Genomic DNA, 22,292 nt, shown 5'->3' with positions numbered 1-22,292 from the left:
GCACAGGGGTTCCTCCTGGCTCACGCACTCAGGAATTACTCCTGACGGTGCTCGGGGGAACATAGGGGGTGCTGGAATCAATCCTGGGTCGGCTGCGTGCAAGGCAAACGCCCTACCCGCTGTGCTATTGCTCCAACCCCCCTACTTAACTTTTCAAAACAAAATTTTAACTTTTTGGTTTTGGGCCATACCTGACTGTACTCAGGCAATTACTACTGGTGAGTTTGGGGACCATCCAGGTTACCAAACCTGGCTCAGGTATGTGCAGGGCACGCACTTTATCTGCTATACTATCTTTTTGGCTCCATGGAAACCCTCCTCTTTAAGTGAACAAGAAAATGCCCTTCCGGGGCAGTAATGGCTCGTCCTTCATGCCCTACCGAGGTCATGAGTTGCCCCCCACGAGCGGCTCTCCAGCACAGCCATGGCTCCAGAGGCAAAAGGACTTAATCCAGAGCCCAGCAGCTTGCGGCAGAAAAGTGAATGGACCATGTGTTAAACTACGGCGCCATGTCTCCCTGGGAGGGAAAGGGTGTTGCTCCCGTCCGCCTTTTTCCCTCCTGGCAGCAAGGTGGCCCCCGCCTCCACGCTTATTGGAAAGCCAGGTCTGAGTGGGCAGTGACGGGACAACTGCAGTCTCATGGGAAGGGGGACGGTACCGGCTTGTCCTTCTTGCCTTACAGAGGTCACAAGTTGGCCCCCCACAAGTGGCTCTCTGGCACGGCCATGGCTCCAGAGGCAAAAGGACTTAGTCCAAAGCCCAGCAGCTTGCAGCAGAAAAGTGAATGGACCATGCGTTAAGCTATGGCACCATGCCTCCCCAGGAGGGAAAGGCTGTTGCTCCCTTCCGCCTTTTTCCTGCCTGGCAGCAAGGTGGCCGCTGCCTCAGAGCTTATTGGAAAGCCAGGTATAAGCCAGCAGTGATGGGGCAACTGCAGTCTCATGGGAAGGGAGGCGGTACTAGCTTGTCCTTCACCCCCTACTGAGGTCATGAGTTGCCCCCCACAAGTGGCTCTCCAGCACAGCCATAACACCAGATGTACAGAAACCAATCTCGTAATTATCTGGTTCTTTGCAGAAATCCAAAATCGCGAGGCCGCTATTGTGGCCATGTGAGATTATATGATTCTCATAACCAGCTATAGAAAACAAAGTATTTCACAATGCCTTTTCAGCAATTCTGATTGCTGCGGGGGGGGGGGGGGAATTCTAAGTAATAATGGTGCATCTTTTGTCTAAACAGTGAATGTAATCAATGTAGAGAAGAGTTAAGTGGAAATCATCTGCCTCACAGGCATTGGGAGGGGTGGGAGGGGGCTATATTGAGGTTCTTGGTGGTGAAAAATGAGTACTGGTGAAGGGAGAGGTATTTGATCAATGTATGACTGAGACTTAAACCTGAAAGCTTAGTAACTTTTCCCACAGTGATTCAATAAATAAATATAAGAAGATAAAAATAAATAAATAAAATTATAAAAAAAAAAGAAAAAGAAAATGTCCTCCCCTCCCCCCCATTAGCACTGAGACTAGTCCCACCCACGCGGCACCTCATTCCAGGGAGCGATTGTCTACTTTGGGAAAGACGGGTCCTGACACATTTTATGTAGACGAGACATCACTGCACAGCCTGCAATTATAATGTCATGGCGGGACAGGCACTGCCTCCTGCCATCCATCACACTCTTGCAGCCCCTCCTTATTCCTGCCCAGCAACTGCAGTTTTCTGTCCCCCTACCCCATCTAGGTCTTCAATTCGCTCTCCACCCAGACACAAGCTCCTCTCAAACACGGATCCTTGCGTCAGCCTCTGCATTTGTCCTGACCACTCAGTTCTGCTCCTGCAGGACAGGGTTCAGCGCTCAGTGCCCTGACCCATCTCCATCACAGCACCCATCACCAGCTGTCCCCTTCCGGTCTGTGTGCTGGTAAAGGCGAGCGCTGTTTCTAATTCAGCTTTGGGCCCCTCGTGCCATCCAGGGATCTGAGAAGCTAGCAGAGAGCCTCACAGAAGCAGAGTGGCCTCCTCGACATCCGAGTGAAAAGCCCCAGGGCTGGTCCCTGATGCCCCACAATCTGAGCCTCTCTCCTTACCAAGAGAGCAGTTACTCTGCATCCGGCCATCTGTGGAGCAGCGAAGCATGGAGCCGATCACCTGCCCCCCGACCACCACCACCCGGATGTCTTTGCCGTGGGACTCCTTCACGTATTTCTGGAACAGGTAGGGCACATCGTGGCGGATCAGATGACAGATGTCGGAGAGGTGGTGTTTATCTCTCGCCAGGAAAACAGCTTTTCCTTTAAGGAGACAAAGAGTGAGAGCAACAATTGGAGAAGTGAGAACTCTGCGGCCCATCGCCCTTTCCCCCACCGTCACCTGTTCTTTTCGCTCTCTTCAAAGAGTTTGGTCCAATTACCTAATGAGACTCTCTGATCCAATAGACATCAGTGACCCTATTTTCTCTTGGTTTTTTCTAAGGTTTTAATAACCCATGGGGCAAGAGAGATAGTACAGTGGGTAAGACACTTGCCTTGCACGTGGCTGATCCAGGTTCAATTTCTGGCAACCCACAGAGTTCCACAGCACCACCAGGAGTAATTCCCAAGTGTGGAGACAGGAGTAACTCCTGAGTATTTCCAAGTGTCTGTCCCTCCCCCCTCAAAAACAAAAGATATTTAATAATATACACTTGTTCCTTCCAATACCACTCCCTTTCAAAAGTAAATAACACAAAGAAGTCAAAATAAAACTCAAAGAATCTAGTCAATTTGGCTTTGAAGTCCATTAGTTTTCATCTCCTATCACCGCAAGGATAATGATCAGGCAGGCTCTAACTCATTTGTTAATTCCCCAAACCTCACACGTGACTTGATATACCAAGCTAGAATCAAGCAATGTTTTCAGACCATAATCAATAGTTTATACTCCAGAGGAATTCCAAGTATAGCTCAAAAAAGACCTCGAAAGACAATTATAGCACAGCATGACATGCACTGCGAGGCTTTACAAAATATTATAAAAGTATTTTTATAGTTTAAAAGGGTTCAAAGAGGGTCACTACCAGAGTTAGTGTTAGTCTTTGTTAGTCTGTCCTAACAGTAATCCTATGTTTGTTGGCTATACCTGTAATTCTACCAGGAATGATCTCTATTGATCTCTGGTGCGGGGGGGAGGGAATTCTTTTTTTTTTCTATTTATTTATTTTTTTCAGAATTTTTTAAAAAATTTTTATTAGTGACACACCATGAGGTACAGTTGTAGACTTAGGCGTTTTTGTGCTTGGGTTTCAGTTATACAATGATGGAGTACCCATTAGCCCGGGGAACATAAAGTAACAAAATAGGAGACTAGCACCCAAGACATTTACATTTGAATAGATGTGGCTCACTGCCTGCAGTTTCTATCTTCGTTGTCTACGCACCAACATCTCATTATGATGAAAGAGAAATTGAGAAGTTCTACATGGAGCTGGAGAAGTCCTATAAAGAAGACCACACCTTCTACAAGATCATTGTGGGTGATTTTAATGCCAAGATAGGACCGAGAAGATCAGCTGAAGAACTTCACATCGGGACCCATGGCCTAGAATGGAACGAACAGGGTGAGAGACTGTCTGAGTTCATCATGTTGACCAAGACCATCCATGGTAACTCACAGTTCCAGAAGGCAGAATCAAAACGTTGGACATGGGAGTCTCCCGGTGGACGATTCCACAACGAAATAGACCACATCATATTCAATCGATGGTTTTGCCTGACCCATGTCGCTGTTGTCCCAAAATTCCAAACGGGATCGGACCACCGTCTCCTTCATGCAAAATTCTACTTCACAGAGCAGGGGGAAAGGGCTGCAAACTTTAAAAAGAGAACTCCCAGAACGACCACCAACTGGGAGCTCTTTGGCACTATTGCGGCAACATGGGAAGATGCCATTGTTGACAACATTGACGAGGAATACGATCGACTGGTACAGCACCTCTATGAATGTGCGAGGAACGCCAAGAGAGAGATAGCCACAAAAAAACGCCTGTCTTCGAAAACTCTTGAGCTTATTCGCCTGCGTGGTTTGGCGCATGCCTCAGGCAACCGCAAGCTAACGTCCGAGCTCGCAAAGCAGTGCAGAGATGCGATCAAGGAAGACCTCAAAGAGAGAAGAGCAGAAGTGCTGGTAGATGCGGCAGAAACCGGGAAAAGTATTCGTAATGCCCGCCTGTCCTTTGCCAACTACAAGACCAAGATGACTGCCCTCCAACGTCCTGATGGATCCATCACATCCTCCAGAATGGCAATGGAGAAGATTATCCATGACTTCTACTCAAATCTCTTCGATAGCCCTGTCCACTTGCCGACATACCAAATCCCACAGGATGGATATGTCGTTCCCAACTTTCTCCCTTCTGAAATCCGACATGCCATTTCGTCGGTAAAGAAACAAACAGCACCCGGCCCAGACAAGGTCAGACCTGAACACCTGAAGAACCTGCCATCAGTACTCATCAATACACTGGCTCGGCTCTTCACACGCTACCTGTCTGAATGCAAGGTTCCGTCCCAATGAAAAACCAGCAGGACCGTACTACTGTTCAAGAAGGGAGACATCCATGACATTGGCAACTATCACCCGATCTGCCTATTGTCTGTCATCTACAAGTTGTTCACTTGAGTCATCCTAAATAGGATTGGCAGAACACTAGATGAAGGACAACCATGCGAGCAAGCCGGGTTCCGCAAAGGATTCAGCACCATCGACCATATCCACAGGATAACCAAGCTCATTGAGGTTTCTCGGGAGTTCAAGATGCCGTTCTGTCTAAAGTTCATTGATTTAAAGAAGGCCTTTGATTCTGTTGAGATGGAAGCGGTCACTGAAGCCCTAGCCAATCAGGGCATTCAAGCACAATACATCAAGATCCTCCATGAGCTCTATTGTGGATTCACTACCAGGATCTCACCATTCTACAAAGAAGTAATCATTGATGTCAAGAGAGGGGTTCGGCAGGGTGATACCATTTCACCGAAACTCTTCAGTGCCACCCTCGAGAACATCATGCGACGACTGGAATGGGAAGGGATGGGAGTGAAGATAGATGGTCGGCAACTACACCACCTCCGCTTTGCTGATGACATTGTTTTAATAACATCAAACATCAGCCAAGTGGCACAAATGCTGGCCGACTTTGACCGTGAGTGTGGAAAGGTAGGACTACAGCTGAATCTTACGAAGACAATGTTTATGAGAAACAGCCTCGTTCCTGATGCCCCATTTTCTCTCAACAGAAAGACCATCTCCGAATGCAACAGCTATGTGTACCTAGGTCGAGAAGTCAACATGACAAATGACCTGGCACCCGAGCTACGCAGGAGGAAGAGAGCGGCTTGGAATGCCTTCAAGAATGTCGAAGAAATAGCTAAGAGGATGAAGAACCTCCGGCTCCAGGCACATCTCTTTGATTCCACTGTTCTTCCTGCATTAACATATGCCTCAGAGACCTGGGCCCTACGCAAACAGGATGAGAATGCTATTCGGGTCTCCCAAAGAGGAATTGAAAGAGCTATGCTTGGAATATCACATTTCACTCAAATGAGAGAAAGAATCCGGAGTTCCGACCTCCGTCGACCATCAAGAATCAGGGACGCTGTCTCATTTGCCAAGGTGTCAAAAATCAGATGGGATGGTCACGTAATGAGATTTAAAGATGATCGCTGGACTAGAGCTGTTATGGACTGGATTCCACGGGATGTCAAAAGACCGCGTGGCCGCCCACCTACCAGATGGTCAGACTTCTTCGTCAAGATCATGAACGATCGGTTTGAGGCTCTTCATGTTCCCAGAGCGAACAGATGCCATTGGGCTACACTAGCACGTGACAGGGTCAAATGGAGACGTTGCTGGCGCCCGCTCGAACAATTCGATGACTAACGGGAAGTTAAGTGATTAAGTGATAAGTGAACACCCAAGAATAGCAGAGATAAGTACCAGGAGGTTTACTCCATGGCTTGGAGGCCAGCTGCAGCCAGTAGGGGTAAAGGCAGCTCAGATAGAGAAGGGAATTCTTGCTTGAGTCCAAATTCTCTACTTTCTGCTGGAGTCATCTATGTTTTTTTTTTAAATTTATTTTTTCAATTAACATCTGCTTCTGCATTTGTGCATGGGCTAGCAGACCTGAGGAGGAATTCCCAAAAGGCCTGCTCTGCAAATGCCCCAATGTAGTATAGCTTGCAACTATATAAAAGAGATGGTTTTCTAAGACTTATGTGATCGCTTTAAAAGGAATGGGAGCTTCCTGAAGTCTTAATTAATATAGTGATGGGTCTCCTGCTGGGGCTGACGAATAAGCTCCCAAGCACGTCTCAGTTTGGCCATGCGGCACCTGAAAATCTGGCATAGAGCAGAAGAGGCCTGAGATTCTGTTCTAGGCCCTGGGGGTTCTCGGAACATTTCAGCAGAGATGGGGGCTAAAAATTGAGACTTGGTTTCTGGCATGGTGATGCGTAATAGTCTGGAGCTGAGGAAAGGAAGCAAGGAGGAAAAACAGTTGAGAAGAGAAAGGCAGGAAGATGCGTTAATCATCTACTCCTATGTGCCAAGCATTCTGTAGTTTTGAAATTTCATTTGCACTTCATACCTGCCCTGTGAAGTCAGCAGGGCAAAGACAGCATTTTCTGTAGAATAACAAATGAGGAAAATAAGGGTGCACAAGATTTGTAAGTGTTTTAAAGGCACAGCCCACACTTGTCTACTCATTTCTTTAGATTTATTTTCATATACTGGTCTAACTTCTTTAACCATGTTTAATCTTTATCCATTTTCTCTCGGATACTACTTTACATGAGCAATGAAAAATCTAAAAATAAAATGAAGAGAATAATTTTTAATTATTAAAAATGAAATTATTAAAAATAAAATTAAGAGAATAATTTACAGTAGTATCAAAAGGACTAAATTTTACCAAAGAAGTACAAGACTTAGATTCCAAATATTAGAAGACACTTTTGAAAGAAATTAGAAGCATCTGAATAAATGCAAAAACATCAAGTTTCCAGGAATTAGAGGGTTAATATTGTCAAGGTGGTACTGTTACTCAAACCACCAATAGATTCAGTGAAAACCCCTCCAATTCCCCTTTTTGTAGAATGGTTGAATTGAAGGGTTGATCCTTTCAGATAGAGGGGTTGAAGAGATAGTACAGGGGTTAAGATGCTTGCCTTACACATGACCCTGGTCAGATTCCCAGCACCACCTATGGTCCCTTGAGGAAAGATTCCTGAGCACAGAAACAGAGGTATGCTCTGAGTACCACTAGGTATGCCCCCCCAAACAGAAGGGTGGACCCCCCCTGAGAAAAGTGGCCTTAAGAACAGAGCCTGTGATAAGATTTTGGAAAAGATCATCAAACGTCTAAGGCTCTTCCCCTTGGCCACACCCTGGCAACAGAGCCCTCCTTGGGGCAGTTTGGGGAAAGTCCTAGTATAAAAACATCTTTGTAGAAGGGATGGGTGATGGAACATTCTATGACTGAAACCTAATCATGAACAATTTTGTAACTATATCTCATGGTGATTTAATAATAAGGAATTAAATAATATAAATTACATAATATATTGTAAGTTATAATATATTCAATAATGTAAATTATTAGCTATCATATAGATAATATATTATATAAAATTATTTATAATTATCTTTAATTATAAGAGTCTGAAGTATGCCCTTAGCATAGCCAGATGTGGGCTAAAAACCTAAAACAAATCAAAAAACATCTTTATAAGGCAAATGGGTGCATTTTTTTGTCGTGGAGATTCACCAACAACATCTGAACTTGAGATTGCCCTCATTCTTCCCTGAATACATAACTTTCTCTTCAGTTTTCTCTAAATATAACAATTTTACTTCACAATTTGTCACCCCTTGGAATTCTTTTCTGTAAAGTGAAGACCCCAGACCACCTGGGCGGTGATTCACGCTGACTTTCCTTCTCCTGCAAAGAGCCCTTGGCTCCAGTGAGAGTTCAGGACTCCCTGAGAATTTGCCTGGTGGGGACCTGTTCCCGTGCCACACAGACTAAGAGGACTTCCGGCACAGTCTGGCTGTCTGGTGGGGCTGGTGGGATATGAGTGTCTATGCCACACAGGTGCCTGTAGCTAACTCGATCTGTCCCCATCCTCCCACTTCCATGGGTGACCAAGGAGGGCCTGAACAGGAAGGCAATTGCACTCTTCTCTGGAAGCTATTTCCCTTGCACCTCACTCTCCTCAAGTCACCTTCGGGAGACAGACTAGAGTCAGCCCAAAGAAAGAACTGCAACATTATTTGTGAGCTCCCTAGAAGAGCTAAGATCTACAATTTTTATGTTTGTGCTTGGGACATACCCAGTTATGCCGAAAGCTTACTCCTGCCTTTGCATTCAGGGAGCAGTTCTGGCAGGGCACAGGAGACCGCATGGGGTACCAGGAATTGAACATGGGTCGTCTGTGTGCAAGGCACTTAGTGCTCCACCCGCTACAGCCCTGAGACCTCCTTCTTTTGGTGGGACCCACTTCTCCCACCTACAGTTAAGCCCCTCAAGGGAAAGCCCTGTTTTCCAAGCACTGCTTCAGCCCTGCCTGAAGTGGGTGATCTCCAGCCAGAGCTGCAGCCTGATGGAAGGTTGGGAGGGACAGCACTGACCCCGGTGTCCTCGCGTGCTCTTCACCACGACCGGATAGCCCAGGGACTCAGCTTCATCGATCATTTTGGAAAAGTCTTCATGCCCACCTGCCAGGAAAGGGTGAGAATTAGTGAGGGCGAGGTTGATGGTCTGCCCCAGTCCTGTCCCTCCTTCTGATGAAAAGCCATTCAAGTCCTTCAATCCAACAGACATGCACCGTGTGGCTCAAGTACATCAAGACATATCAAGCTCTTCCAGGTGCAGTTAATGGCTGCTTAGACTAAGCCACATAATCCCACTGGAACTAGGGGACAGAAGAGGGTGTGGTTATCAATCACTCCAGGTTTAGTGGTTTTTTTTTTGGGGGGGGTGCACATTGGCAGTACTTGGAAAAATACTCCTGGCTCTGTTCTCGGGGCTTGCTTTTGGCACTAGAGGACCACGAAATGCTAGGGGTTGAACCCAGGGCCAACATGCAAAACATGTGCTCAGCCAGTTGAGCTACCACTCCAGCCCAATGTTTAGTCTGTTATGCAGCAGTTGACCCCAATATCCAAAGAGAACAAACCTGAGGCTTTGTCTCATCCAAAATTTAGGTCTGATTTGAAAGCGTGAATTGCTCCACTCGATCTCTTTCAGTATTAAGAAGGAAGAAAAATACTGGTATACATTGCAACCTCTCCAGTATTTTACAAACATTCCTTGATTTACACCTTTGGGAAGAGCCATTATTTATCTAACATGGGTGGTCTTGTCATTTGTCAGTTTTTTCAGAAACAAAATATTCTGTGTGATCTTTCTTTGGGGGGGGGGGTGTTGGTGATTGGGGTCACACCTGGTGATGCTCAGGGGTTATCCTGCCTCTGCACTGAGGAATTACACCTGGCAATGCTCAGGGGATCGTATGGGATGCCAGGGATCAAATCTAAGTCAGATGCATGCAAGGTAACTCTACTTGTTGTAGTATCTCTCCAACCCCCAAATTCTGAATAATCTTAATAAGACCTGTCTTAATAAAAGTAGCTGATGACTCAAAGAGACTTTCCTTAAAGGTGATACGAAAGGTGGTAAAGTGTTAAATATGAAAATCTATATATAGTCTGTCTATCTATCTATCTATCTATCTATCTATCTATCTATCTATCTATCTATCTATCTATAGAAGCAGGCTAGTGGGTCGAAGGCAATGTGGGGCGGGAACTGGTGGAGAGAAGTGGGCACTGGTGAAGGGAGTGGTGTTTGTCTCCACTGTATGCTTGACACCCAATCACGAATAACTTCGTCATTTTATGGTGACTATTTAAAAAAAGAGAGAGAGCTTTGTCTTAAACGCTCTTTAATTTTACTATTATTACTTTCTTGTTTTGTTGGGGTGGAGGTTGAGGCCACACCTGACCGTGCCGAGAGCTGCTCCAGGCTCTGTGCATAGAGATCACTCACAGCGGTGCTTAGAAGCCCAGGTGATGCCAGGGACTGAACCCACGCCAAGCATGATCTCCAGCCCACTAAGCTATCTCCCCAGTTCTATTTTATTTGTTATTGTGGGAAAATATACATAACATCAAGTTGGCATTTTAACTATTTTAGGTGTACAGTTCAGCCCTCTCTTCATATTCAGTCATCTTCATTCAACATAATGATGTTTCCAAATCATCCCTCACCTATGTATCTTTCAGCAACTACAGACTCACTTTCCTGTGCCTACCTGCAGATACCACAGACTCCTCATCAGAACATGTCCCACTGCAATCGCCACACACCCAGCTATCTCTCTTTCCCAGGGTGTCCAGACTCAGCTGCCCAAACCAGAAACTACAGTCACCCTTGGTTCTCCCTACCCCTCACATCCAATTAATCCCCATATCCTATTATTTCTATCTCCTTCGTAATTCCTGTTTACTTATCTTCATTCTTACTAAGACCACCTTAGTTGTGGCCACCACAGCTCATTTAAACGACTTTAAAAGCCTCCTCCTACTTCGTATCTTGTCTTTACTTCACCACTGTACAATTCCTCTCCATAACGTAGACAAACCTCTGAACTCTGACTGGTCCACCTCCTTACTTAAAACTCTCTGATAACGTACAGTTATCTCAGAATTATGTTTGATCTTTTTCCTTTTGGGGAGGGTGAGGAACATGCAGTGGTTCTAGGGGGTGGTTCCTGGTGGTGTCTGAACCTGGAGTCCTGTGTGCAAAGCGCATATGCAGCCCACTGTCCTCTCTCTCCAGCACAGCCCTAATCTTTTTCGTATGCTGCATTATGAGTAGTCCTTATCTTCCTAGTTTTATTTATTTTATTTTTGCCAAACCCAGTGGTTCTCAGGGAGCACTTCTCGCTCAGGAGGCCATATACAATGTGTAGAGCTGAACTGGGGTTGGCTGCATGCAAGGCCAGTGTCTTCCCTCATCCTATCTCGCTGGCCCACTTTCTAGTATCTTATCTCAACTCTATCTCCTTTAGGGTCTATAAACCATTACTCTCTTTCTTTGTTGTTGTTTTTGGGTCTCACCTGGCAGTGTTCTGGGTCTACTCCTGGCTCTGCATTCAGGGATCAATCCTGGCAGGCTTCGAGGACCATACGTGGATTGCACCCAGGTCAGCCATGTGAAAGGCAAGCACCCTGCCTGCTGTATTATTACTCCAGCCCTTCAAAGTGCTCTCAATGCCACTAACTGGGTAAGATCAGTCTTGCCTTTAGGTCTTTCTATATCTTGTTCATTGCTTAGGGATAGACAACATCTGCTTGCTTTGGATAGTAGCTTTCAAGAAGTCTTCCACAATACATTCTAAACTTAATAGGTGCTCTATTTATAACAACAACAAACTTTTTATTGATAGTATGTGATTTACAATACTGTTTATGAACGTTTTCCATGCTTACCAGGAGTTCTCTTATGTATCCTATTCCCCCATGCACAAATCTTACCATGACATTTATTACATGGCACTGAACTGCCTCTAATGGACAGGGAATACTTTAAAGAAATGATACTCTACTCTCTTACTAAGTGCTCTGGCCCAGGACTAGTATGTATGATGGTTGGCTGGTACCACAAACATATTTAAGAAATATATAAATGAGAGAAAGAAGCAAAGACATTTTAGACAGAGTGAATGACCATGGGCTGGAGCGATAGCACAGCAGTAGGGCGTTTGCCTTGCACGCAGCCAACATGGCTGACCTGAGTTCGATTCCTCTGCCCCTCTCGGAGAGCCCAGCAACCTACCGAGAGTATCTTGCCCGCACAGCAGAGCCTGGCAAGCTACCCATGATGTATTCCATATGCCAAACACAGTAACAACAAAGTCTCCAATGGAGACATTACTGGGCCCGCTCGAGCAAATCGATGAACAACGGGAGGACAGTGACAGTGGACAGTGAATGACCATGATAAAGACTCAAAATCTTGAAGGCTGTGAGACAGTACAGGGGTTAAAGTACTGTCTTACATCCAGCCAACCCCATTTTGATCACCTGAACCACATGGGTCCCCAAGCATCATTGCCAGGTGCAATCCTGCAAGTCCCCATGGGAATCCTGCAGCCTCAAAGCAGTGCGTTTGGGGCTTACAGAGATTTGGGGGGTGGTTTTTTTTATTCCCCAGGGAATTATTGCAAGTCCTAAGGTGCAATGTATTCTTGGGTCCTAGCACTGAACTGCTCGCCAGATTGGTCCAGAATCACTAAGGGGATGGTGCTGAGGAAGGTGTGGGAGGGGCAGGGAGAAGGGTGGGGGCAGGCGGAAACACCTAAATCTTCTGAGCACTGCTTGGGAGACCCTGCAAAAGGAGAAAAATAGAAATCATCTAAAAATCAACAACCCCTCCCCCCACTGAAATCCACACAAGTGTAAACCAATGCTACCTCCATTTTAATGTATAAGTAAGGAAAACCAATGCCAAGCTTCTAAGGGAGGAAGCAGAGAGGCAGGGTGCTTGGGAAGGTAAGTTCCAGATCCCATTCAAGAAGACTCACCATAAGAGAAGGTGTCTGGCATGGGGACGCCATGTCCTGCCAGCTCTTGGAATGTCCAGAATTTGTTTATACAGTTTAAAATGCTCTGCGGGCGGTTGACCAGGCGGCAGCCCAACTTTTCCAGGTGCCGCAGGACTGTGATGTCACTGTCTGACTGCACTGAGGGCGTGGGCACCCGAACCAGCACCACGTCGGGGAAAGTGGTCAGCGCCTTCTGGTTCAGCTGGAGGCCTGCAAGCGAAGGACAGGAGTGAGTGCTGGGCTGGGCTCTGTCGGGCCCACGAGCGGAAACGGTTCCAACAGATTCCTCAAGACTGAACCCATAGGAAGTCAGTCCTGAAAATGTCACTTGGATATCCTGTTGCCATGAGAAACGACAGTCAGCCAGACGTACTAATCAATGGCACAGCATGGTTATGAGGAGATACAAGAAAGAAGGTGGGGGTGGGTGCAGGAAGTAGCATGTTAAGAACAATCTGAGGTAGAAGGGGCTTCAGAAGCTGATGTATCAGCACTGACCCCCGCCCCCCCCAACAACAGCACTAGGTTATTTCCTGTAGTGGCAGCAGAAGGTTGGAGACAACCAAAAGGAAACAGGGGAGTTCACTTAAGGAGTTTCTACTCTTTCTTTTCATTTGTTTAGCAAGGCAAAACGGGAGCGGGGAGAGATATGTGTGTTTAGGGAACATGGGCTTCTCCAGAGTGGAAAGGTCACTACTTTTTTCTTAAGACTCTGCTTTTCTTTGGGGGTGGGGTTGGGGAGGGACACACACAGTGTACTCAGGGGTTACTCCTGTTTCTGTACTCAGGAATTACTTCTGACGAGAATCAGGGTACTACAGGATGCTAGGGGAAAAACTCAGATTTGGCTTCATGCAAGGCAAGCACCCTACCCACCGTACTATCTCTTCAATCCAGGACTCAATCTTTAACAACATGACTAGAATTGGAGGTGGAGAGAAAACTCGATGAGCTAGAGTTCATGCTTTGCTTGGGAGAGGCCTGGGGTTCCATTCCCCACCCTATGGTCCCCTAAGCACCACCAGAAGTCAAGTTGGGAGTAGCACCTGATCACTACTACAGGTAAACCCAAAACTACCGAAGCCAGGAAGGAATCTTTTTAGAATATGTTAACACCATTTAAATACTTCTAATGAATTTTAAAATACTTTAAGTGGAAAATTTAAAAAATGATAAATGGCAAACAAAAAGCCCGGAAAACAAAATTACAAATACAGGTTAGAAAAAGCCAGAAGAAAAAATATCAATATTTTAACAGTGGGTAAAGGAATTATAGGTGATTTCTTACTTTGTACTTATTTGTGTTTTCCAAAATATGTCCAAGTACGTATTACCCGTATAAGAAAAAAAAGGACTAAAAAATAAATCAAGCTACTAACAATGGATTCCCTATTAAACCAAACTTAATAGTGTAAATTATCACTGGGCTGGAGCGGGTAGGGCCTTTTCCTTGCACATGGCCGACTTGGGTTCGATTCCTCTGTTCCTCTCGGAGAGCCTGGCAAGCTACCGAGAATATCCCACCCGCACGGCAGAGCCTGGCATATTTGATATGCCAAAAACAGTAACAACAAATCTCACAAGGGAGACGTTACTGACGCCCACTCAAGCAAACTGATGAACAACCGGGAGGACAGTGCTACTTATTAAACCAAATTAGGAAAAAGCCAAAGCAATGGATCCATACAGGGAAGGGACTTGAACCATATTGCACTGGGTGAGCCAAGAGAATTAGCTCAAAGTCTCAGGACAGGGCTGCAGTTTTCAAGTCTCTGTGCTTCCCTGTAGAAGCAATGATTGTTCTAGTGCCTGATCCATAACAGGCACTTGATGTTTCTTGAATTTCCAAACGCTGAAGGGGGGATAGATTTGGACTCAAACAATGGGGCTACTTTGCTACTGCCTGGCACGGGATGAACTGGGGCTCTCTGCTCACTCGAGAAGGGCACAGAAGGAAGGCAAGAGGGGAGAGTGCTGCAAATATCTGTGAGGTCACCTCCTTCCCGCTCTCAACTCTATGGTTCAGACTCCTGGGAGCCATTACTCAACCGGGCATGAAAAGGGCAGTGACAAGTGAGTTCACGTTGAGTCTCTAGAGTTCTCTAAAGAAACTTTTTTCAATACAGTTTCAGAACCATTTCTTATAGGCTTTTAGGTACCTGAAGTACCTATTTCAAAGGTGATACAATGCCCATTTTAGCTCCAAGAAAATAAAAGGTGCTAGTGAAATTAGGATTTCTCCATCAGGAAATGTCTAATATCAACACAAAAATATCAACACACACACATGCAACCCCTAAGCAAAACAGAAGCCAAACAAACAAAATAGAAAAGCTACAAAACTGCCAGAAGGCTTCAGCCGGCACTATTTCCCCTACCTCTAGAAGGTTCATCAATTCGAGAGGCAGAGTAGTAGGCCTAATCATTAAGGTTCACTTCTTTTAGTATTTCTGCAGACACGTACAACTAAGGAGTTACAATATAACTCTCTGGGATTGTTGATAAAGATTATTTAGGTGATCCTTCATTTTGCCAAAAGAAAACACTATTATTTATACTGTTAGCTGCTTTATTTACACCTTTGATACTCACAGTCCCTGGGAGAAATAATAGGAAAGGAAAGAAAAAGAAAGAAAGGAGACCAGGATTAATGGCCTGAAAATGGGCAGGAAAAAAAAAAGTATTCAGGTTGGTGGAAATGGTAAATATATATATATATATATATATATATATATATACATATATATATACAGAAGACTGGGGGGGGGGTCGAAGGAGGGGATAAAGCAACAGCCAGGACATCGCATCATGAGAAACTATATGTAAAAAGGCTTTGAAAAACCACAGAACGCTACACATACGTAAGGCACTGGCACTGCTACTGCACAGACACTCCACTATGCAAGGTAAGACAACTTATGGAGATTTATACCATCGGATGAGAAAAATGGCTTTGCAACAGAAAAGTAGCCTAGAGAAATGAGAAGCAGCAGAAACATCTGGCTGTTAAATTCCAGCACGAGTCCACAGACAAACAGTTAAAACTTCTAAATGGGAAGAAAGGACTTCCATCATTTCTGGAAATATCAACCACGAGTGGACAGAGACAGCTCAGCCTTGACAAGCAGTCACATAGACCTAGGAAGTCTTACCAGGACTTCATCTCTCTTCTCCAAAGGTTAATCTTTGGGCCTGGCTCATTCCAACTGAAGCCTTTAATAAACGAAGAATGGAATGGGTTAATGAAAAGGCTCTAGCAAGCTGTTAGACAGATCCGGTCTCTGCGCTGACTGTCCAGCGTCACTCAGAGGGACACAGTGGACTGAGGGCTACATCTGCACAAATTGTCCATTGGCACAGCTGTGGCATCCTTGTTATGGGCAACTTCCTTTGTCTTCTGTTCCTCTCTGTTCCCTGGTGCTTCTGCAGCTGCGTCTCACGTTAGACTAGAAGTTACCACATATGATGGCTTCAGTGGGAGCCGCAGTTCCACCAGGGCATCATCAAGAATTTAGGTTTAAGACTGCCCCAAATTGGGCCAGAGTGATAGTACAGCAGGTAGGGCGTTTGCTTTGCATGCGGCCGACCTGGGTTCAATCCCTGGCATCCCATATGGTCACCCAAGCACCACCAGGAGTAATTCCTGAACACAGAGCCAGGAGTAACCCCTGAGCAACACCGGGAGTGACCCAAAAAAGAAAAAAAAAAGATGCCCCAAATCAATCTGTCCATGAACTCATTTCTGTTTGCTTTTGGGTCACACCCAGCTACGTTCTGGGGGCTTCTCCTGGTTCTGCACTCAAGAGTTACTCCATTGGGGGTCCATATGGGATGCCAGGGATCAAACCTGGGTCAGTCACATGCAAGGCAAACACGTTATTCATGGTACAATTGCTATGTCTCCTGTGAAATCTTTAACCACTTAAGTAATCTACTGTTCTCCCCATTAATACTACCCAAAGACCCAAAGGACTGAGAGATAACACATGAGGTAAGGCTTAAGTTGTGTGCGCCCTGCATATGGCCTACCCCAGTTTGATCCCGGTTTATATGATCCCCAAGCATCACCAGATTTAGTCCTAGAGGCTCCTTCCCCATCACTACCAGAATGGTCCAGATATTCCCCAGCACAACGATTCAGGCAGCATTGTATCCCTTTAGGACCTCCTTATCACACTCACACAAAGACCTGAAAAACTAGATGCAGAACGGAGCTTAATGTTTCACCTTTTCCCAGAACCTTTAATATTTTTATGGCAAGCTACAGTCCTCAAGGCAAAGGAATGAAGTGCTAGTATGGAACATTGGGGAGGGCAGGATTCTGCTTGGCAGTCAGCGAATGGAAGGGCAGCTCAACAGGAGGGACTCTTTCTCTCAAATTGAAAAGGATTTCCTTTCAGACATACTGAGATGAGGGAGCAGGGTGGTGGGGAGTTGCTTCTGAATACTTCATGTTTGGGGTTGGAGATATACTACTGAGCCTCAAACCACTTTCTCTTTATTAAAATGATCACTCTGTCCCCAAACAGGTCCATTAGATAATGGGAAAAAAAGTTTCACCCCAAACTAGTTAGCAGAGTGATCAATAGTCCACATGGTGATGTGGGTACTGCTACTTGTGTTTCTTGCCATCTGGCAGCTTCAGTAAATCAATCCTATTTTTTCAACAAATACAAGTTAAAGGTTTGAAAGTATCGATATGTTAAGTTAATTTGAAACTCTATGACATCCACCACCCCCCCCATTTAACAAGCCAATTTAACTGATTCCTGTACATATTTGGTGGCAGAGTCTGTTCAATGTGACATCCAAGTGGGAGCTCCCAGTGACACATGCTGGGGGTCAGAGTACGTGAAATCAACCTATGAAATGGTTTCCCCACATTACTTCTAAAAAGAATGACCTATTTCCATGGATAATTATATCTTGAGTTCCCTTTGAAGTTTATTATTTACTTTTGGAAATATTTGAGAGGGAGGGATTGGGTCATACCTGGCAGTGCTCATGGGTTATTCCTGGCTCTGTGCTCATGAGTGACCCCTGGTGGTGCCCTGGGGCCTGTATGCAGCGCCAGATATTTGAACCAGGTCAGCTGGAAACAAGATGAGCATCTCAATTCTTATACTATCTCTCCAGCCCCTGGAAATACTTTCGTGTATTAAAAAACAAGACATAAAAGTGGAAAACATACCCAAATTTTTTAACTTATATATCTGGATGTTAAGTTAATCCTACAAAAGTAGAATTTCCCATATGTTTGTGTATGTATGTATGTATGTATGTATGTATGTATGTATGTAATGAGTTCTATAACACAAAGGAATAGCTTTAGAAAGAATTAAATTATTCTGGGGAAGAACAGTGTCAAAGATTAAAACTATTCCATCCGAGGTTGGAGTGATAGCACCGCAGGTAAGGCCTTGCATGCGGCCGACCCGGGTTCGATTCCCAGCGTCCCATATGGTCCCCTAAGCACCACCAGGAGTAATTCCTGAGTGCAGAGCCAGGAGTAACCCCTGTGCATTGCCAGGTGTGACCCCCCCAAAAAACCTATTCCATCCATCAAAGTAATAGAAGTAGAGGCAGGGATATGAAAAGTAGTCATTGGGCTGGAGAGAGGGAGAGCTGGGGTTGAGGCACTTGGCTTGCATGCAGCTGACCCTGATTTGAACCCTCTGTGCCACATATGGTCCCCTGAGTACAGCCAGGGGTCACTCCTAAGTACAGAGCCAAATATAGCACCCGAGAACCACCAGGTATGGCTCCAATCACCCCTTCCTCCCTCCAAAAGCATTTGGCTACATTTTAATTGAGTATCTGTTGTGCTTTAAGTCCTTTGCTAAGAACTTTCATATATATATTATCTAAATTTAAAGAGGTCTTGTACGAAGTCATGAAGTTTACATACAAGTGGTACTACATGGAAAGTATCATGTTAAGCGAAATGACTCAGAAAGAAAGGGATAGACATAGAAAGATTGCATTCATCTGGGGAACATAAAGTAACAAAATAGGAAACTAACACCCAAGTATGACAGAGATTAGTACCAGGAATTTTACTCAATGACCCGGAGGACAACCACACATGTTAGGGGAAGGGGGAGCTCAGAAAGAGAAGGGAACACCAAATAAAGGGTGTTGGGAGGATCCGCCCATGATGGGAGAGCATGCTGAGGGTAGACTGTCGACCAAGCATGATTGCCACTCAATGCCTCTTTTGCCGACCATGGCACTCAAAAGGAGAGAGAGGGAAATGCCCTGCCACAGAGGCAGGGTGGGATAGGGGCTGGAGGGGGGGGAGGGGATGCTGGGATCCGAGGTGGTGGGAAATGCGCACTGGTGGAGGGATGGGTGTTTGATCATTGTATAATCGAAACCCAAGCACAAAAATGTGTAAGTCTACAACTGTACCTCATGGTGCCTCACTATTAAAAACTAAATTAAAAAAATAATAAAATAAATAAATAAATAAATAAAATGTAAAAAAAAATTTAAAAAATGTATTCTATTTGGGAGTATGTTCCATTATTTCTTTGCTTTGGTTGATTTAGAACTGTTATAAGTGCCGGTTTCCAGGACTGCAATTTCATGAGTTATACAGAATTCCCTTAGGAATTAAAATAAAATTAAACTAATGTTTTCAAGTCCTAAAAAAAAAATAAAGAGGTCTTGTAAAAGGGTCTTTGCAATAGTAACTATCCTCCTAACATGTACACCTGCAACATTCATGTATGTGCACACACACACATATTCTATTTCCACAAAAAAAAAGTTTCACAAAGGTAGGGCGATAGCTCAGTGGTCAGGGGTGCATGTGTACATGTGCTGGGACCCAAGTTCAAACTCTAGAACCACAAGGCCTCTGAGCATCACAGGATGTTACCTAGAGTCCCCTATCACCCTAGATGTGGCCCTGAAGGCCCCCTAGGAACTACTGGGATAGCTCTGATGGTCCCTGGCACCACAGAGTCCAAGAGACTCTTCAATAGCAGGCCTACGCATTGACCTGCCCAGCACATTTAGACACTGCGTTGTCTGGCCCAATTGAGCCCCCAGATCATTGCTTTGAGCTCTTCCCTGCAAAATACAAAAACTTCATAACTAAAATAGCTCCTAATATATATAAAAATACCTTAAGAAACAAAGGAAACAACAAAATTAAGCAGAAAAGGGGAGAGGAGGTGTTCAAAGGACTGGAGTATACATTCTAGTTGGACCCCCAGTACTTCCTGGACTCAAAAGCAAAGCTAGATGTGGCTCAGGCAGCCCCTGAGCACAGCTGGGGTGGTCTGCCAGGCCTGAGCAACACTGATCTGCAGAGCCTGCGAGTTGAACTGTTTGGCCTCGTTGGCCAAATATTGCTGAGAGAGAGGCTCCCAGGTCCTCCTGAGCATAACTTGAGAGGTCCTCCTCTCAAAAAACTAAAATATGTGGTTCCTGGTCGTGGGAGAACAAAAGAGGACCTCACTGACCGCAGCTTTCACACTCATCTAACGTGGTTGGTAGCATAGCACAAATACATTCAGGAAAGAATTGACAATATAAAGTCTGTGGATCATCCATTGAGTGATTCACATTATTGTGTAGTGTTCTGAGGAACTTGAGTCACCAGAAATGTGATCTCACTCATCTTGGTCATTCTTCAAGTTTCCCCTACTTCTTATCTACCCCAGCATTTTCTCACAGGAAACTTATTCTTAATGATGTTCTTAAGATGCTTTGCTTTTTTTTTTTTAACATCTTAAAGATGTTCTTACCATTCCTCCTCCCTTTTTAAAGTTCTTTGTTAAAAGCCCAAGAAGATCTCACCTCTACCTCATTAAAATCTATAGTCTTTGTCTGGCATTTTCTCTTCCTACCAGCTACTATTTTGAGGTCATTGAATTCAATTTGGCCTTTATTGAACTGTTGGGATGCGTCAGACACACTATTGAGCAGGAATACAAAGATGAACCAGGTGGTCTCTGCCTACCAGGAGCTTATAGTTTCCTCCCGGAGAAAGCTACAGATGTAACTGACATAGTCATTTATTCATTCACAATACACATCTATTGTTTCAAGCAAACAATTACTTAGCACCTCCTTTGGGCCAAGCCCTTAGCTTGGGTGTCTGCAAATATAAATACAAGAGATTCATTAGGGTGGTTTGGGAAAGGGATTTAGAAATAAAAGTATGATAACAAATGAGTGGTCGGCCTTGGGTAATAGGGCTTAACCCTGGGCAATGGGGGCTTAATCCTGAGCACAGATCACAGATCACAGATCATCCTGTTATTCGTCGATTGCCTCGAGCAGGCCCCAGTAACGTCTCCTTCATCCTAGCCCTGAGATTATATTCAAGGCTCTTTAGGAGAATGAGACCCATCATTGTTACTGGTATTTGGCATATTGGGTACACCACGGGGAGTTTGCCAGACTCTGCCGTGTGGGCAGGCTACATTCGGTAGCCTGCAAGTTTGTCCAAAGTAGGAATGGGATGTCATAATAAGATGTCGCGCGGCCGCGAATCCTGAGCACAACTCTCAAGAAACGAATTTAAATCTATGCCTCAGGGACTAGGAAGATATCTCAGAATAGGTGAATACATGCCCAGCATGTGTGAGGCCCTAAGTTTCATCCCTGGCACTGCAGATGTGTTCCTGGAGGTGCCCAGTACTGCTGGGCTGGGGCACTGAATTATCAGGCTGAGCACCATGAGGGGCACCTATAATAAAACAAACAACAAAAAAACACATGCCTCAGTTTCCCCTCCCAATGCTCTCGTTCCCTCTTCCCCCACATAATGGTGAGGGAGTTGGCCAGTTCGAATTTTTATACACCAGTTCTATCTTTGGATGAGATCTGCTCCAGAAACGTGGTATTTAAATTCTCTGGTTCTTCAGATCTACCATGTTTATGCAAACAAAGTGCGCTCCTGGGAGCAGAGAAAGCCACCAGAGATTCGGGTCTGGTGGTTACAGTGCAGTCAAGAGGTAAAGAGAGCAACGCATAGACAACATCTTCAGGGCTGCTCATGGGGGTGAGGGGATATAAGTGAAACAAGGAATGTTCCTGGAATTAAAGAAAACGACTGAGATGAGGGCCCTGAATGCTCTGTGCAGAGCACTTGGGTACTGAGAAGAGTAATCAGGAGGGCTTGGGCAGGGGATGGGGGAGCAAAGGACCCTGATCTCAGCACAATGTAAGAAACGCCCTCTGGACAGGCACAGGCATCAGGGTGCAGCAGGAACAGAGGAGGGCACAGTGAGGCGACAGTGTCTCTGGGTAAGCATAGGAAGTTTCAGGCAGAGGCTGTTAACTCATCAAGCCTCTGGGCTTGGAAGAAACATTTGAAATTAATAACTGCACCATGTTGACCTCTCAGAAACAGGCCCGCCTCAAAGGCAGGCATCTCCTAGGCACTGAGCTCAAGGATATCTTTTTTTTTTTTCGGGGGACCATATGGGATGCTGGGACTCGAACCCGGGTCAGCCGTGGGCAAGGCAAACTACCCGCTGTGCTATCGCTCCAGCTCTTTTCTCTCTCTCTATTTTTTAAAATTAATTTATTTATTTATTGAATCACCATGGGAAAGGTTACAAAGCTTTCAGGTTTAGGTCTCAGTCATGCAAATATCAAGCACATTTCCCTTTACCAAAACTTATTTT

The 22,292-nt window shown here is 45.1% G+C and overlaps 1 protein-coding gene across 1 annotated transcript in view; it reads right to left on the bottom strand.

Moving 5' to 3' along the window:
* The window catches only part of RIMKLA (ribosomal modification protein rimK like family member A), a 41,205-nt gene that overhangs the window by 4,423 nt on the left and 14,490 nt on the right, over positions 1–22,292 (bottom strand). The window contains exons 2-4 of the mRNA XM_056123410.1: positions 12,625–12,855; positions 8,666–8,752; positions 2,092–2,295 (exon numbers count right to left, since the gene is read on the bottom strand). Coding sequence (XP_055979385.1) covers positions 2,092–2,295; positions 8,666–8,752; positions 12,625–12,855 — 522 coding nt within the window. The remainder of the gene's footprint in view (positions 1–2,091; positions 2,296–8,665; positions 8,753–12,624; positions 12,856–22,292) is intronic.

This window comes from Sorex fumeus, unplaced genomic scaffold, assembly GCF_029834395.1.
Source record: "Sorex fumeus unplaced genomic scaffold, SorFum_2.1 ptg000047l, whole genome shotgun sequence".
Classification (NCBI taxonomy): domain Eukaryota; kingdom Metazoa; phylum Chordata; class Mammalia; order Eulipotyphla; family Soricidae; genus Sorex; species Sorex fumeus.
The sequence above is the reverse complement of the archived record's forward strand: the minus strand, read 5'-3'. Positions and strand labels throughout refer to the sequence as shown.